General features: G+C 54.3%; 1 protein-coding gene across 3 annotated transcripts in view; it reads left to right on the forward strand.

The window, feature by feature from the left end:
• Positions 1 to 5,034: 5,034 nt before the first annotated feature.
• LOC141164754 (potassium voltage-gated channel subfamily KQT member 1-like) overlaps positions 5,035 to 17,502 on the forward strand; it is a 44,603-nt gene continuing 32,135 nt past the window's right edge. For all 3 annotated transcript variants that reach the window (XR_012250943.1, XM_073650273.1, XM_073650274.1), the window contains exon 1: positions 5,035 to 5,514. Coding sequence is in view for 2 of the 3 variants with exons in the window: in XM_073650273.1 (XP_073506374.1) it covers positions 5,189 to 5,514 (326 nt within the window). In the remaining variant the exon portion in view is untranslated. The remainder of the gene's footprint in view (positions 5,515 to 17,502) is intronic.

Here is a 17,502-nt window from a genome sequence, read left to right on the forward strand (position 1 = left end):
CTGTCACCTCACCCGATCCCCGGGTTTAGATGCCGCAGTAGATTGTGCCTCTGCAGTCGGATGCTCTGCTGGACCCCGCCAGGAGCAATGCTCTGCAGACGACCCGCCAGCAGATGGTGAATTTCAGTGAGATGTTGGGGGTTATTGTCCTGCAGCCTGCTGTCACTCTCTGGCATCGCTGGCATTTGTGGTTCTCCAGCACCCAGGAGCCTAATCCGGAGACAATGGAGGCGCAGGTGATGCTCTGCAGGATGTCACCGCCAGCGGTGCGGGGAGGACGGGAGGGACGGCGACAGAGAGAGGAGCCGGGGCAGAGGAGCCGGGGCAGAGGAGCCGGGGAGAGAGGAGCCGGGGAGAGCCGGGGCAGAGGAGCCGGGGAGAGAGGAGCCGGGGCAGAGGAGCCGGGGAGAGAGGAGCCGGGGCAGAGGAGCCGGGGAGAGAGGAGCCGGGGCAGAGGAGCCGGGGAGAGCCGGGGCAGAGGAGCCGGGGAGAGAGGAGCCGGGGAGAGCCGGGGCAGAGGAGCCGGGGAGAGAGGAGCCGGGGCAGAGGAGCCGGGGCAGAGGAGCCGGGGAGAGCCGGGGCAGAGGAGCCGGGGCAGAGGAGCCGGGGCAGAGGAGCCGGGGAGAGAGGAGCCGGGGAGAGCCGGGGCAGAGGAGCCGGGGAGAGAGGAGCCGGGGCAGAGGAGCCGGGGAGAGAGGAGCCGGGGCAGAGGAGCCGGGGAGAGAGGAGCCGGGGCAGAGGAGCCGGGGAGAGCCGGGGCAGAGGAGCCGGGGAGAGAGGAGCCGGGGAGAGCCGGGGCAGAGGAGCCGGGGAGAGAGGAGCCGGGGCAGAGGAGCCGGGGCAGAGGAGCCGGGGAGAGCCGGGGCAGAGGAGCCGGGGAGAGAGGAGCCGGGGCAGAGGAGCCGGGGAGAGAGGAGCCGGGGACAGAGGAGCCGGGGAGAGAGGAGCCGGGGAGAGAGGAGCCGGGGCAGAGGAGCCGGGGAGAGCCGGGGAGAGAGGAGCCGGGGCAGAGGAGCCGGGGAGAGCCGGGGAGAGAGGAGCCGGGGAGAGAGGAGCCGGGGCAGAGGAGCCGGGGAGAGCCGGGGAGAGAGGAGCCGGGGCAGAGGAGCCGGGGAGAGAGGAGCCGGGGATAGCCGGGGCAGAGGACAGAGGAGCCGGGGAGAGAGGAGCCGGGGCAGAGGAGCCGGGGAGAGCCGGGGCAGAGGACAGAGGAGCCGGGGCAGAGGAGCCGGGGAGAGAGGAGCCGGGGCAGAGGAGCCGGGGAGAGCCGGGGCAGAGGAGCCGGGGCAGAGGAGCCGGGGAGAGAGGAGCCGGGGCAGAGGAGCCGGGGAGAGCCGGGGCAGAGGAGCCGGGGCAGAGGAGCCGGGGAGAGAGGAGCCGGGGAGAGAGGAGCCGGGGATAGCCGGGGCAGAGGAGCCGGGGCAGAGGAGCCGGGGAGAGCCGGGGAGAGAGGAGCCGGGGAGAGAGGAGCCGGGGATAGCCGGGGCAGAGGACAGAGGAGCCGGGGAGAGAGGAGCCGGGGAGAGCCGGGGCAGAGGAGCCGGGGAGAGCCGGGGCAGAGGAGCCGGGGAGAGCCGGGGAGAGAGGAGCCGGGGATAGCCGGGGCAGAGGACAGAGGAGCCGGGGAGAGCCGGGGCAGAGGAGCCGGGGAGAGAGGAGCTGGGGAGAGCTGGGGAGAGAGGAGTCGGGGAGAGAGGAGCCGGGGAGAGAGGAGCTGGGGATAGCTGGGGCAGAGGACAGAGGAGCCGGGGAGAGAGGAGCCGGGGAGAGCCAGGGCAGAGGAGCCGGGGAGAGAGGAGCCGGGGCAGAGGAGCCGGGGAGAGCCGGGGCAGAGGAGCCAGGGCAGAGGAGCCGGGGAGAGAGGAGCCGGGGCAGAGGAGCCGGGGCAGAGGAGCCGGGGAGAGCCGGGGCAGAGGAGCCGGGGCAGAGGAGCCGGGGAGAGAGGAGCCGGGGCAGAGGAGCCGGGGAGAGAGGACAGAGGAGCCGGGGCAGAGGACAGAGGAGCCGGGGAGAGCCGGGGCAGAGGAGCCGGGGCAGAGGAGCCGGGGAGAGCCGGGGCAGAGGAGCCGGGGAGAGCCGGGACAGAGGAGCCGGGGAGAGCCGGGGAGAGAGGAGCCGGGGCAGAGGACAGAGGAGCCGGGGCAGAGGACAGAGGAGCCGGGGCAGAGGAGCCGGGGCAGAGGAGCCGGGGCAGAGGACAGAGGAGCCGGGGCAGAGGACAGAGGAGCCGGGGAGAGCCGGGGCAGAGGACAGAGGAGCCGGGGCAGAGGACAGAGGAGCCGGAGACAGAGGAGCCGGGGACAGAGGAGCCGGGACAGAGGAGCCGGAGACAGAGGATAGAGGAGCCGGGGAGAGAGGAGCCGGGGCAGAGGAGCCGGGGAGAGAGGAGCCGGGGAGAGAGGAGCCGGAGACAGAGGAGCCGGAGACAAAGGACAGAGGAGCCAGAGACAGAGGAGCCGGAGACAGAGGACAGAGGAGCCGGAGACAGAGGACAGAGGAGCCGGGGACAGAGGAGCCGGGGACAGAGGAGCCAGGACAGAGGAGCCGGGGATAGAGGAGCCGGGGAGAGAGGAGCCGGGGAGAGAGGAGCCGGGGAGAGAGGAGCCGGGACAGAGGAGCCGGGGATAGAGGAGCCGGGGAGAGAGGAGCCGGGACAGAGGAGCCGGGGAGAGAGGAGCCGGGACAGAGGAGCCAGGACAGAGGAGCCGGGGATAGAGGAGCCGGGACAGAGGAGCCGGGGAGAGAGGAGCCGGGAAGAGAGGAGCCGGGAAGAGAGGAGCCGGGGAGAGAGGAGCCGGGAAGAGAGGAGCCGGGACGGTGGAGCCGGGGACGGAGGAGCCGGGGGCAGAGGACAGAGGAGCCAGGACGGTGGAGCCGGGGAGAGAGGAGCCGGGGAGAGAGGAGCCGGGGACAGAGGAGCCGGGGACAGAGGAGCCGGGGGCAGAGGAGCCGGGGGCAGAGGACAGAGGAGCCAGGACGGTGGAGCCGGGGACGGAGGAGCCGGGGGCAGAGGACAGAGGAGCCGGGGAGAGAGGAGCCGGGGACAGAGGAGCCGGGGAGAGAGGAGCCGGGGACAGAGGAGCCGGGGACAGAGGAGCCGGGGGCAGAGGACAGAGGAGCCAGGACGGTGGAGCCGGGGAGAGAGGAGCCGGGGAGAGAGGAGCCGGGGAGAGAGGAGCCGGGGACAGAGGAGCCGGGGACAGAGGAGCCGGGGAGAGAGGAGCCGGGGGCAGAGGACAGAGGAGCCAGGAAGGTGGAGCCGGGGACGGAGGAGCCGGGGGCAGAGGACAGAGGAGCCGGGGAGAGAGGAGCCGGGGACAGAGGAGCCGGGGACAGAGGAGCCGGGGACAGAGGAGCCAGGACAGAGGAGCCAGGGAGAGAGGAGCCAGGACGGTGGAGCCGGGGACGGAGGAGCCGGGGGCAGAGGACAGAGGAGCCAGGACGGTGGAGCCGGGGACGGAGGAGCCGGGGAGAGAGGAGCCGGGGAGAGAGGAGCCGGGGAGAGAGGAGCCGGGGACGGAGGAGCCGGGGTCAGAGGACAGAGGAGCCAGGACGGTGGAGCCGGGGAGAGAGGAGCCGGGGAGAGAGGAGCCGGGGACAGAGGAGCCGGGGAGAGAGGAGTCGGGGAGAGAGGAGCCGGGGAGAGAGGAGCCGGGGAGAGAGGAGCCGGGGAGAGAGGAGCCGGGGAGAGAGGAGCCGGGGACAGAGGAGCCGGGGAGAGAGGAGCCGAGGAGAGAGGAGCCGGGGACAGAGGACAGAGGAGCCGGGGACAGAGGAGCCGGGGACAGAGGACAGAGGAGTCTCACAGGTGGCAGCACAGCGGCTGGCATGGCAGCAGGAGGCAGGTAATGGGATGCTCTGCAGAGCCCGGGGCAGCTGGGGGCACAGGGTATAGCAGGGGAGTCTGAAGCAGAAAGGTGTAATATATAGTGCAATGTTCTGCAGAGATCTGGGGCATGTCAGTGAGGGGCACAGGGTATAGGAAGGGGGTCTGCAGCAGAAAGGTGTAATATTTGGTGCAATGCTCTGCAGAGCTCTGAGGCATCTGGTTGTGGTGGGCACAGGTTATAGGAGGGGGGTCTGCAGCAGAAACGTAATATATGGTGCGATGTTCTGCAGAGCTCTGGGCAATCTGTCTGTGGGGGGCACAGTTTATAGGAGGTGGGTCTGCAGCAGGAAGTGCATGTAATATATGGTGCAATGGTCTGCAGAAGTGGGGGGCTTCTAATCATTTTCTGGGGGGGTCAAAATAGGGGTAATAAGTAGGGGGCATCAGACCGCAAAGAGTTAAGTGCAGGTAATGTTTGGTGCAATGCTCTGCAGAGCCTTGGGGCATCTGTGTGTGGGGAAGGGGGCACAGACATGGGCAGGTTATAGGGTGGTCTGCAGGAGAATTGTGCTTGTAATATATGGTGCAATGGTCTGCAGAAGTGGGGGGCTTCTAACCATTTTCTAGGGTAGTAAAGAAAAGGGCCAGTAAGTAGAGGGGGGGGGGGGGGCATCAGACCACAGAGGGGCTAAGTGCAAGTAATGTCAGGTGCAATGTTCTGCAGATTCTTGGTGCACTCATTACAGACTTGGGGGGGGGGGCTTCTAACCATTTTTTGGGATAGTCAAAAATAGTTGTTATAAGTGAGGGGGGGGGGGGGGGTGCCAGACCACAAGTGCAGGTTGTGTCTGGTGCAATGCTCTGCAGAGCCCTTGCACACAGTATATACTGCACTGCGATTTGAGTGCAATGCTCTGCAGATTGGTTTACATTCATAGGTCTCCCATTTCCTCCGATCAATTGCATTAAAATACAGGTGTGATGCTCTGCAGGTGAAGTGTATAACACGGCCTGCTTGCTGTCAGTGAATGGAATCGCTCTTGTTTCTGCCGATCCTTCTCACAGCTGCAGGTTTGTTACAATGTGTCAGCGGATTTGTGTTCACTGACAGCAATCGGAGGTGGGAAGAAGTCAAGGAAAAAGTAACATAAAAAGTTTCTGGGAAAGTTTTTTTTTTTTTTTTTCTGCTCTGCTTCCTCCGCAGCTGTGAGTGACGGCGGTGACTCTGCGGTGACTCTGCGGTGACTCTGCGGTGATCCGTCTGCGCAGGACACTGATAAGAGGGATCAGGTCCCTCAGGAGCTGCAATCTAACACCGGCTCTGAGGATGTGAAATATTGATCAGCCGCAGTCTGCGACATGTCGCGCAGCCCGGGGGAGAGCAGGGGGCTCCCCCTCTACAACCGCTACACGGCGCCCCCGACCCCGGATCCCCTGCATTACTCATCTGTGGCCCTCAGCGTGGACCCCCCCTTAAACAATGGCTCCGGGACCCCCTGCTCTGCGCAGCAAGACCCCACGCTGCAGGTGAGCAGCCCGAGTGGGGGCGCCAAGGACACCCACGCGGAATATTCCCCCAAGTGCTTCTACCGCCACTACCTGACCCGCACCAGCATGCAGGGCGACATCTACAACTTCCTGGAGAGACCCAGCGGATGGCGCTGCTTCATCTACCACTTCAGCGTGTGAGTACCGGCCGGCGGGGGCAGTGGGGGGTCTGCAGGTGGGCCCCCCACCACTAGCTAGCCAACATCCATTATTTATACACAGGTGCATCAGAGAGGACTTTATCAGGTGCAGATTTTATCACCTTTGGCAGAGCTAAGTTTTCCACATGTCTTTTTTTTACATGCGGCAGAGCTGACTTTTTTTTTACATGTAGTAGAGCTGATTTTATCAGAAGTAGCAGAACTGAATTTGTCAACTGTAACAGTGCAGCTTTTTTGTACCTTACAGTTGAGCTGAATTTGTCACATGTAGTAGTATTTATTTTTTTACATGTAGTGATGAGTTTGTAGTGATGTAGCAGAGCTGTTTTTTTTGGTACCTTGTAGCAGAGCTGAGTTTTTTAACATGTAGTAGAGCAGAGTCTACTACAAAGACTAATTTTATCTGATATAGCAGAGCTGATTTTTTTTTACATGTAGTAGAGCCGATTTTATAAGAGGTAGCAGAGCTGAATTTGTCAGCAGCTTTTTTTTTGTACCTCGTAGTTGAGCTGAATTCGTCACATGTAGCAATGCTTATTTTTATTACACATAGTGCTGAGTTTCTCAGAAGTAGCAGAGCTCAGTTTTTACATGTAGTAGAGCTGATTTTATCCGAGGTAGCAGAGCTAAATTTGCCACATAAAGTGATACTAAATTTGTCAATGTAGCAAAGCTGATTTTTTTTTTTTGTACCTTGTAGCAGAGCTGAGTTTGTCACGTCATAAGACTAATTTTATCTGATGTAGCAGAGCTGATTTCTTTACATAGACAGCTGAGTTTGTCAGATGTAGTAGAGCTGAGCTTTTACATGTAGTAGAGTTGATTTTTATCAGAAGTAGCAGAGCTGAATTTGTCACATCATAAGACTAAACTTGTCTGATGTAGCAGAGCTGATTCTTTTTGTATCTTGTAGCAGACTGAGTTTGTCAGATGTAGCAGAGCTGAGTTTTTACGTGTAGTAGAGCTGCATCAGAGAGGACTTTATCAGGTGAAGATTTTATCACATGTAGCAAAGCTAAGTTTGCCCCATGTCTTATGTTTTACATGCAGCAGAGCTGACTTTTTTACATGTAGTAGAGATGATTTTATCATAGGTAGCAGAGCTGAATTTGTCACATAAAGTGATATTAAATTTGTCAGATGCAGCAGAGCTGAGTTTTTTTTTACCTTGTTTGAGCTGAGTTTGTCAGATGTAGCAGAGCTGAGTTTTTTTTACCTTGTTTGAGCTGAGTTTGTCAGATGTAGCAGAGCTGATGTTTTTTTAACCTTGTTTGAGCTGAGTTTGTCAGATATAGCAGAGCTGAGTTTTTTACCTTGTTTGAGCTGAGTTTGTCAGATATAGCAGAGCTGAGTTTTTTACCTTGTTTGAGCTGAGTTTGTCAGATGTAGCAGAGCTGAGTTTTTCACCTTGTTTGAGCTGAGTTTTTTTGTATCTTGTTAGAGCTGAGTTTGTCAGATGCAGCAGAGCTGAGTTTTTTGTACCTTGTTTGAGCTGAGTTTGTCAGATGTAGCAGAGCTGAGTTTTTTGTACCTTGTTTGAGCTGAGTTTGTCAGATGTAGCAGAGCTGAGTTTTTTGTACCTTGTCTGAGCTGAGTTTGTCAGATGCAGCAGAGCTGATTTTTTTGTACCTTGTTTGAGCTGAGTTTGTCAGATGTAGCAGAGCTGAGTTTTTTGTACCTTGTTTGAGCTGAGTTTGTCAGATGTAGCAGAGCTGAGTTTTTTGTACCTTGTCTGAGCTGAGTTTGTCAGATGTAGCAGAGCTGAGTTTTTTGTACCTTGTCTGAGCTGAGTTTGTCAGATGTAGCAGAGCTGAGTTTTTTTGTACCTTGTTTGAGCTGAGTTTGTCAGATGTAGCAGAGCTGAGTTTTTTGTACCTTGTCTGAGCTGAGTTTGTCAGATATAGCAGAGCTGAGTTTTTTGTACCTTGTTTGAGCTGAGTTTGTCAGATGCAGCAGAGCTGAGTTTTTTTTTACCTTGTTTGAGCTGAGTTTGTCAGATGTAGCAGAGCTGAGTTTTTTTGTACCTTGTCTGAGCTGAGTTTGTCAGATGTAGCAGAGCTGAGTTTTTTGTACCTTGTCTGAGCTGAGTTTGTCAGATATAGCAGAGCTGAGTTTTTTGTACCTTGTCTGAGCTGAGTTTGTCAGATGTAGCAGAGCTGAGTTTTTTGTACCTTGTTTGAGCTGAGTTTGTCAGATGTAGCAGAGCTGAGTTTTTTTGTACCTTGTCTGAGCTGAGTTTGTCAGATGTAGCAGAGCTGAGTTTATCTACTCGTTGCTGCTTCCCATCTCCGTTAGACACTAACCCCATGGCGGTAAGTGACCGCCTCGATGCTGACGGCAGCGCGCCACCTTGCTGACACTTCCCTACGTTTGTCCATTTCTTAGTATCTTGTCCGCTTCACTTTTTTCTCTATTTCCAAACTCAAAGTTTTCTTTTCTGTGCTAAAGGATGAACTCTATTGTTTTCTGTTATCAGCCATTACAGTCAGTCGCTGTTGTGCTGATCAATGGGATGAATGACAAGAAATTCCAAAATATTAGCTGCTTGTATAATGACGCTGCCGTACCTTTAAATCACCTGAGATGGGTCAGAAGACTTTATCACTGGGGGGGGGGATCCGTGAGCCGAGACCCCAGAATATCGCCTGACAGTAATGTCTCTTCAGCTTAAAAGTATATAAATAATGATGTTGATGGGGGGTCGAAGGGGGACAGAGCACGCTGGAAATCTGCGGCCCCTTTATCTAATAATAGCGGGGTCTCATCTCATGGATGCTCCCCCCCCCCCCCCCCATCTATGACATTTTGTAACCCATTTCAATCATTTGTTCTTTTTTTTTTAAAGCTGTACATATCCAATAATTCACTCCATCCTCTCTTTAAATACACATACACAGAGTAACAGTCTCATATACACGTGGATGCAGCCTGCAGTGTAAAGCATGGAGGGTTGTCCTACAAGATGCTGTAGTTTTGCTTACGATCACTTTAATGTTCAAAAAGGTCTGGGAAAAAAAATGCTGCAAAGTAAAAAGCTTCCAGATATAAAAGGGTTAATGATTAATTTCTATATGAATTGATAAAGAATGAACTATTAACACTATAATTTCTGGAAGCTCCTTGCCCTGCCCCCCACCCCCTATAGCTCCATCAGCAGTCGACCTCCGTCCAGGATTTTGTGATGGTTACTTGCCAAGTTTTGGGATCGGCCTCTCTTTCGAGGACAGGGGCTCGGTAATCCCTGCGTGTGGATAAGCCGTGTCAGCGCTGCAGATGTTGCGGTGAGTGGCCGAGATAATCTGCGGCTTTATCCTCGCGATGTGCGGCTGAGGATAATATCAGCTCCCCCGAGGGCTCCACATGGCATCTGACAACAGCGCCCCCCGCTGATCTCTACCTCTTAGGTGAGGACATCAGCAGACCCTCTTGTTTTTCACTCAGCTTTCCAAATTTACAACTCCCAGCGTTCCTGGGAGGAGCTCCCTATATACAGAGATACATGATAAGATTCTGTCTGCAGTCACCACTAGGGGGAGCTCCCTGTATACAGAGATACATGATAAGATCCTGTCTGCAGCCACCACTAGGGGAGCTCCCTGTATACAGAGATACATGATAAGATTCTGTCTGCAGTCACCACTAGGGGGAGCTCCCTGTATACAGAGATACGCGATAAGATCCTGTCTGCAGCCACCACTAGGGGGAGCTCCCTGTATACAGAGATACGCGATAAGATCCTGTCTGCAGCCACCACTAGGGGGAGCTTCCTGTATACAGAGATACATGATAAGATCCTGTCTGCAGTCACCACTAGGGGGAGCTCCCTGTATACAGAGATACATGATAAGATTCTGTCTGCAGCCACCACTAGGGGGAGCTCCCTGTATACAGAGATACATAAGGTTCTGTCTGCAGCCACCACTAGGGGGAGCTCCCTGTATACAGAGATACATGATAAGATCCTGTCTGCAGTCACCACTAGGGGGAGCTCCCTGTACACAGAGATACACGATAAGATCCTGTCTGCAGCCACCACTAGGGGGAGCTCCCTGTACACAGAGATACATGATAAGATTCTGTCTGCAGCCACCACTAGGGGGAGCTCCCTGTATACAGAGATACATGATAAGATCCTTTCTGCAGCCACCACTAGGGGGAGCTCCCTGTACACAGAGATACATAATAAGGTTCTGTCTGCAGCCACCACTAGGGGGAGCTCCCTGTATACAGAGATACATGATAAGATCCTGTCTGCAGTCACCACTAGGGGGAGCTCCCTGTATACAGAGATACATGATAAGATCCTGTCTGCAGTCACCACTAGGGGAGCTCCCTGTATACAGAGATACATGATAAGGTTCTGTCTGCAGCCACCACTAGGGTGAGCTCCCTGTATACAGAGATACATGATAAGATCCTGTCTACAGCCACCACTAGGGGGAGCTCCCTGTATACAGAGATACATGATAAGATCCTGTCTACAGCCACCACTAGGGGAGCTCCCTGTATACAGAGATACATGATAAGATTCTGTCTGTAGCCACCACTAGGGGGAGCTCCCTGTATACAGAGATACATGATAAGATGCTGTCTGCTGCCACCACTAGGGGGAGCTCCCTGTATACAGAGATACATGATAAGATTCTGTCTGCAGCCACCACTAGGGGGAGCTCCCTGTATACAGGGATACATGATAAGATCCTGTCTACAGCCACCACTAGGGGGAGCTCCCTGTATACAGAGATACATGATAAGATCCTTTCTGCAGCCACCACTAGGGGGAGCTCCCTGTACACAGAGATACATGATAAGGTTCTGTCTGCAGCCACCACTAGGGGGAGCTCCCTGTATACAGAGATACATGATAAGATCCTGTCTGCAGATACCACTAGGGGGAGCTCCCTATATACAGAGAAACATAAGATCCTGTCTGCAGTCACCACTAGGGGGAGCTCCCTGTATACAGAGATACATGATAAGATCCTGTCTACAGCCACCACTAGGGGGAGCTCCCTGTATACAGAGATACATGATAAGATCCTGTTTGCAGCCACCACTAGGAGGAGCTCTCTGCATGAATATACAGCTGTTATTGGATTCATTGTATAAATCTCTTTGCAGTGAGCTCCTCCTAGTGGCAGCAGCAGGCACTGCTATGAACATCAGGACAGGCAGAGGATGTGGTTGTGTACCGGGTCCTTTCCGCCATTGGCCTCTATGGTACAGACACTATTGGGCTAGTAGTTTGCACCGTGTGGCTGTCAGGAAATACTAGGAGTTGTAGTGTTAGGGATGATGAATACCTTCTGTGGCGCCACTGGATCCGTGATACCTTATAATTACCGCCCAGGATACTTTGCAAAAATGGAAACATATTAAGATTTAATGTTGTGCGAGTTCACGGCTCAGACAGGGCCGAGCGCCAAGGGGCAGCCGCGGTAATGGCGCGTCACAGCAGGAGACGATGGGAGTATCAGTACCCAGTGATCTGCTGTGATCCAGGCGGGAAACTCTGCAGCGCCTCCGGAGGGGAAACAGAGGATTACCTCGAGATCCTGCTATAGCCGCTAACTACAAATGCCTCGACTGCTGCTCCCTCATGCTTTACACTGCAGCTTGCCTGATTGGTTTCTGTGCCCCCTGACGCCCCTCTGTCATCCTAGGGGGCCTTCTGCTTGTTTGAGGCTTATTTTTCCTTCATAGTCACATGACCACCTATAAGTCCCGGTGCCCCCATGGCAGACGGGCGCAGACTGGAGCTGGCATCGGGCACTTGGATTATAGCGGAGGATGGTGCAGTGATTAAGAGCTCAGAGTGTTGGAGCCATCGCTTCATTGTCATTTATTTTGCTATATTTAAAGGGCCAGAATCCGAAATATCATTACATGGGGGAGATTTCTGCAAATTTCTACCACATTGGGGGTTGTAGTGTACGGTCGTGTCCAGTGGTCGGATTATATTGGGGGTTGTAGTGTACGGTCGTGTCCAGTGGTCGGATTATATTGGGGGTTGTAGTGTACGGTCGTGTCCAGTGGTCGGATTATATTGGGGGTTGTAGTGTACGGTCGTGTCCAGTGGTCGGATTATATTGGGGGTTGTAGTGTACGGTCGTGTCCAGTGGTCGGATTATATTGGGGGTTGTAGTGTACGGTCGTGTCCAGTGGTCGGATTATATTGGGGGTTGTAGTGTACGGTCGTGTCCAGTGGTCGGATTATATTGGGGGTTGTAGTGTACGGTCGTGTCCAGTGGTCGGATTATATTGGGGGTTGTAGTGTACGGTCGTGTCCAGTGGTCGGATTATATTGGGGGTTGTAGTGTACGGTCGTGTCCAGTGGTCGGATTATATTGGGGGTTGTAGTGTACGGTCGTGTCCAGTGGTCGGATTATATTGGGGGTTGTAGTTCCCGTGTTATTGCACATGTCCCAGCGGCGTTCTACGTGTCTGTCAGGGCTGTGTGTTGTGTCCGTCTGTCAGGGCTGCGTGTTGTGTCCGTCTGTCAGGGCTGCGTGTTGTGTCCGTCTGTCAGGGCTGCGTGTTGTGTCCGTCTGTCAGGGCTGCGTGTTGTGTCCGTCTGTCAGGGCTGCGTGTTGTGTCCGTCTGTCAGGGCTGCGTGTTGTGTCCGTCTGTCAGGGCTGCGTGTTGTGTCCGTCTGTCAGGGCTGCGTGTTGTGTCCGTCTGTCAGGGCTGCGTGTTGTGTCCGTCTGTCAGGGCTGCGTGTTGTGTCCGTCTGTCAGGGCTGCGTGTTGTGTCCGTCTGTCAGGGCTGCGTGTTGTGTCCGTCTGTCAGGGCTGCGTGTTGTGTCTGTCTGTCAGGGCTGCGTGTTGTGTCTGTCTGTCAGGGCTGCGTGTTGTGTCTGTCTGTCAGGGCTGCGTGTTGTGTCTGTCTGTCAGGGCTGCGTGTTGTGTCTGTCTGTCAGGGCTGCGTGTTGTGTCTGTCTGTCAGGGCTGCGTGTTGTGTCTGTCTGTCAGGGCTGCGTGTTGTGTCTGTCTGTCAGGGCTGCGTGTTGTGTCTGTCTGTCAGGGCTGCGTGTTGTGTCTGTCTGTCAGGGCTGCGTGTTGTGTCTGTCTGTCAGGGCTGCGTGTTGTGTCTGTCTGTCAGGGCTGCGTGTTGTGTCTGTCTGTCAGGGCTGCGTGTTGTGTCTGTCTGTCAGGGCTGCGTGTTGTGTCTGTCTGTCAGGGCTGCGTGTTGTGTCTGTCTGTCAGGGCTGCGTGTTGTGTCTGTCTGTCAGGGCTGCGTGTTGTGTCTGTCTGTCAGGGCTGCGTGTTGTGTCTGTCTGTCAGGGCTGCGTGTTGTGTCTGTCTGTCAGGGCTGCGTGTTGTGTCTGTCTGTCAGGGCTGCGTGTTGTGTCTGTCTGTCAGGGCTGCGTGTTGTGTCTGTCTGTCAGGGCTGCGTGTTGTGTCTGTCTGTCAGGGCTGCGTGTTGTGTCTGTCTGTCAGGGCTGCGTGTTGTGTCTGTCTGTCAGGGCTGCGTGTTGTGTCTGTCTGTCAGGGCTGCGTGTTGTGTCTGTCTGTCAGGGCTGCGTGTTGTGTCTGTCTGTCAGGGCTGCGTGTTGTGTCTGTCTGTCAGGGCTGCGTGTTGTGTCTGTCTGTCAGGGCTGCGTGTTGTGTCTGTCTGTCAGGGCTGCGTGTTGTGTCTGTCTGTCAGGGCTGCGTGTTGTGTCCGTCTGTCAGGGCTGCGTGTTGTGTCCGTCTGTCAGGGCTGCATGTTGTCCATCCGTCTGTCAGGGCTGCATGTTGTCCATCCGTCTGTCAGGGCTGCGTGTCTCGGCTGCGTGTCACGTCCCTCGCCCTCACACACCGCCGCTCGGATTAGCCGTGTCCTGATCTCTTCATCTTTTATTCAGCGGTTACAGTTGTTCTAATCTAACGTTACACACAGCGAGGGCCGAGTCCTGTACTTAACACAGTGTCGCCATGCAGATCCACACCCGGCCCACCTAACCCGCGTCCTGCCCCAGCGACACCATGTATAACAGCGGCATACTGTGCCCACCGAGCACCAGGACCCAAACCCACAGGATTACAGATGTGTTCCCCTAATGATCCCCCACAACATGGTCTCCATGTCCCCTGATGTACATACTGGTGCCCGGTGTCCTGCACCCACCCTGTGCCCCTGTAATACCTGATATATGACACCCACAAACCCACCTACTGATGCCGCAAACATTTTTCTCCAACCGACACACCCATAACCCCCCCGATACCCTATCTGTGCTCCCCTAATATACCCTGTACCCATATACTCTACCTGTGCTCCTCTAATGTACTCTGTACCTGTCATAGAAAATATTATGAATTTCTCCAGCTGAAGATTGATCTATACTCATGCCGGGAGGTATATACCCTATAAGGAGGGGTCCTGTTCGATAACGCTTTATTGGAGCGGCTCCCCTCCAGCTAAACTGCATAGTCTCTGCGATTTGTCTAGTAAGTTTTTCTTGTTAATCCCTTTTTATTTTGTGTAACTGTATATTCTGTATTGTTTTGTCTCCCTTTTTAAAATCTTTGTATATTTTTCATAAACACTGCCTCCCTTTTGGATTAAATATAAAATTTAATAGTTCTGTTTCTTGTGCCCCTGTAATCGTTCCTCCGCAGAAGCCTTATACGCTACCAGAAAGCAGGCGTCCGATCAGGCCTGTATTATATTTTAAAACTGATCGGTGGTGGCAGCGAATATTCTAATTTGGGCTATTGTACAGGGGCATATACACATATTCCATGCATTGGAATCCGGAGGTGTGTACGCCATACGCTCACTGCTCGCTTGCTGACAGCTACATAGTGAGTAATCGGGATCGTCGTTTGCCGAATCCCCGACAATCCTGACAAAGTGACGGCAGCGGTGGGATATTGTATGGTCCTGCCAGTGTCGTTCCTTGACAATTGGTGGCAAACGGTGGGATATTACAGAACATCGGTGGCTGGATTGAGCAATCATTCCTGTCACTGAGAACTTGCACTGTTCTTGCGAGAATTCTGTGCAAAGTTTTAAGAAATCAGACTCAGTGTTTGAATATTTTTTTATCTGGGACATTACTGTACGTGTAGCAGTTGCATCCCCCCTTCTCTTGTTTTTCTGTCCTATCTTTTATTTGGCAATCATGGCTACGCGTGGAGAGCCCTGGTATCACCAGCAGTCGAAGGCCACTATCACTGCCCTCTGTGAGCTGAGACAGATTGACCCCACGGGCAAAACCAAGGCCCAAATGATTGCTGAACTGTTGCAAGCCCTGATGATAGGGCAGCCAGCCAAGGCCTGGATGCCGCTGCTGCAGGGGTCCCACCTGTGATTGCCAGCTTTACCCGCAGCCAGGGAAGTGTGGACCCCCACCTGAAGATGGTCTTGGAGCCGCTCGTCGCAGATGATCGTGACGGACGACTGCGGCTGATCCTGAAATTCCAGGAGCGAGCAGAGCAACAGGCCTAGGCTGAGAGAGCTGAGCGACAGGCCCAAGCTGACCGAGAGGCTGCTGAGCGACAGGCCCAAGCTGACCGAGAGGAGCGACAGGCCCAAGACGAGCATCTGTACCAGCTGGAGCTAGCCCGGATTCAGAAGGAGCCATTGGACCCACAGATCCGTGAGTCCAACAGTGCCAACAGCTTTAAACCCCGTCTGGAGCAGGAAGGGGACTTGGACATATTTCTGCGACGGTTTGAAAAAGCCTGCAGGCAGTACCAGCTGCCTGAAGACCAGTGGCCCACATATCTAACTCCAGGGCTCAGAGGAAAAGCTCTGGAAGGGTTTGCTTCCCTCAACACCAAGATGTAGACTATGAGGCCATCAAGCAGGCCCTGATAAAAAAAAGTACGAGCTGACTCCAGAGGTTTACTGGAAAAAGTTCAGAGCCCTCCAGCGTGGACCACATGACAGCTACGGTGATGTGGTGGATGGTCTCAGGACCACCATTGAGCAGTGGGTCCAAGGACTGTCAGTCACCACCTTCGAGGACCTGAAGGATCTAATGGTGAAGGACCAGTTTCTTCTTCTTTGCCCTGTGGAAGTGCGACAGTTTGTGCTGGACCGGGAGCCAAAGAAAGCCGCCAAAGCAGCCCAGATCGCCAATGCCTATGAAGCCAACCACACCCCAGAGGTGCGGAAGTCAGCCACTGCCAGCTGGAAAGGGGGTAAGCTGACAACCACCCCCAGTGTTCCAGCCAGCCGTCCTGGCCCATCTTCCAGTACCCGACCTGCATTTGACTTCCGTAGTTGTTATATTTGTGACCAAATGGGTCACATCAGCCTTGTCTGCCCGGAGAGGCAGAAGATGAACACCTCACCTGAGGCCCCAGGGCCTGCTGCAGCCATTCTTTTTGTGGGTGGGGTAATTGGGAGAACTTATAACTGGTTACGGTGGGCAACACGATTACTGTCGGGCTTAAGGACACTGGAGCCAAACGGACCTTCATCCGCCTTGAGTCTTGTAACCAGAAGAACTCATCCATGGGAAGACCCTGAGTGTCACCGGGAATGGGGGTGATGGCCCGAGTTTTCCTGGACTTGGGTGCGGGGAGGGGGTTAAGGGAAGTGGGGGTGTCAGAGAATTTCCCCACTAATGTGCTATTGGGAACTGATCTGGGATGGTTGGTTGCCCGATACATTCCTGAGTACCCTCCCAGATCACTGCCTCCCTTTTCGATTAAATATAAAATTAGTATATGGATAGTGACAATCTTGACAGTACCCATAAACCCTAGCTGTGCCCCTCTAATGTACTCTGTACCCATATACCCTACCTGTGCCCCCCTAATGTATTCTGTACCCAAATACCCTACCTGTGCCCCTCTAATGTACTCTGTAGCCATATACCCTACCTGTGCCCCTCTAATGTACTCTGTACCCATATACCCTACCTGTGCCCCTCTAATGTATTCTGTACCCATATACCCTACCTGTGCCCTCTAATGTACTCTGTACCCATATACCCTACCTGTGCCCCTCTAATGTACTCTGTACCCATATACCCTACCTGTGCCCCCCTAATGTACTCTGTACCCATATACCCTACCTGTGCCCCTCTAATGTACTCTGTACCCATATACCCTACGTGTACCCCTCTAATGTACTCTGTACCCATATACCCTACCTGTGCCCCTCTAATGTACTCTGTACCCATATACCCTACCTGTGCCCCTCTAATGTACTCTGTACCCATATACCCTACCTGTTCTCCTCTAATGTACTTTGTACCCATATACCCTACCTGTGTCCCTCTAATGTACTCTGTACCCATATTCCCTACCTGTGCCCTCTAATGTACTCTGTACCCATATACCCTACCTGCTCTCCTCTATTGTACTCTGTACCCATATACCCTACCTGCGCTCCTCTAATGTATCCTGTACCCATATACCCTACCTGTTCTCCTCTAATGTACTCTGTACCCATATACCCTACCTGTGCTCCTCTAATGTACTCTGTACCCATATACCCTACCTGTGCCCCTCTAATGTACTCTGTACCCGTATACCCTACCTGTGCCCCTCTAATGTACTCTGTACCCGTATACCCTACCTGTACCCCTCTAATGTACTCTGTACCCATATACCCTACCTTTGCCCCTCTAATGTACTCTGTACCCATATACCCTACCTGTGCCCCTCTAATGTACTCTGTACCCATATACCCTACCTGTGCTCCTCTAATGTACTCTGTACCCATATACCCTACCTGTGCCCCTCTAATGTACTCTGTACCCATATACCCTACCTGTGTCCCTCTAATGTACTCTGTACCCATATTCCCTACCTGTGCCCTCTAATGTACTCTGTACCCATATACCCTACCTGTGTCCCTCTAATGTACTCTGTACCCATATACCCTACCTGTTCTCCTCTAATGTACTCTGTACCCATATACCCTACCTGTGCTCCTCTAATGTACTCTGTACCCATATACCCTACCTGTGCCCTCTAATGTATCCTGTACCCATATACCCTACCTGTGCCCCTCTAATGT

This window comes from Phyllobates terribilis, unplaced genomic scaffold, assembly GCF_046119375.1.
Source record: "Phyllobates terribilis strain yellow unplaced genomic scaffold, ASM4611937v1 Scaffold_10__3_contigs__length_209671492, whole genome shotgun sequence".
NCBI lineage: Eukaryota > Metazoa > Chordata > Amphibia > Anura > Dendrobatidae > Phyllobates > Phyllobates terribilis.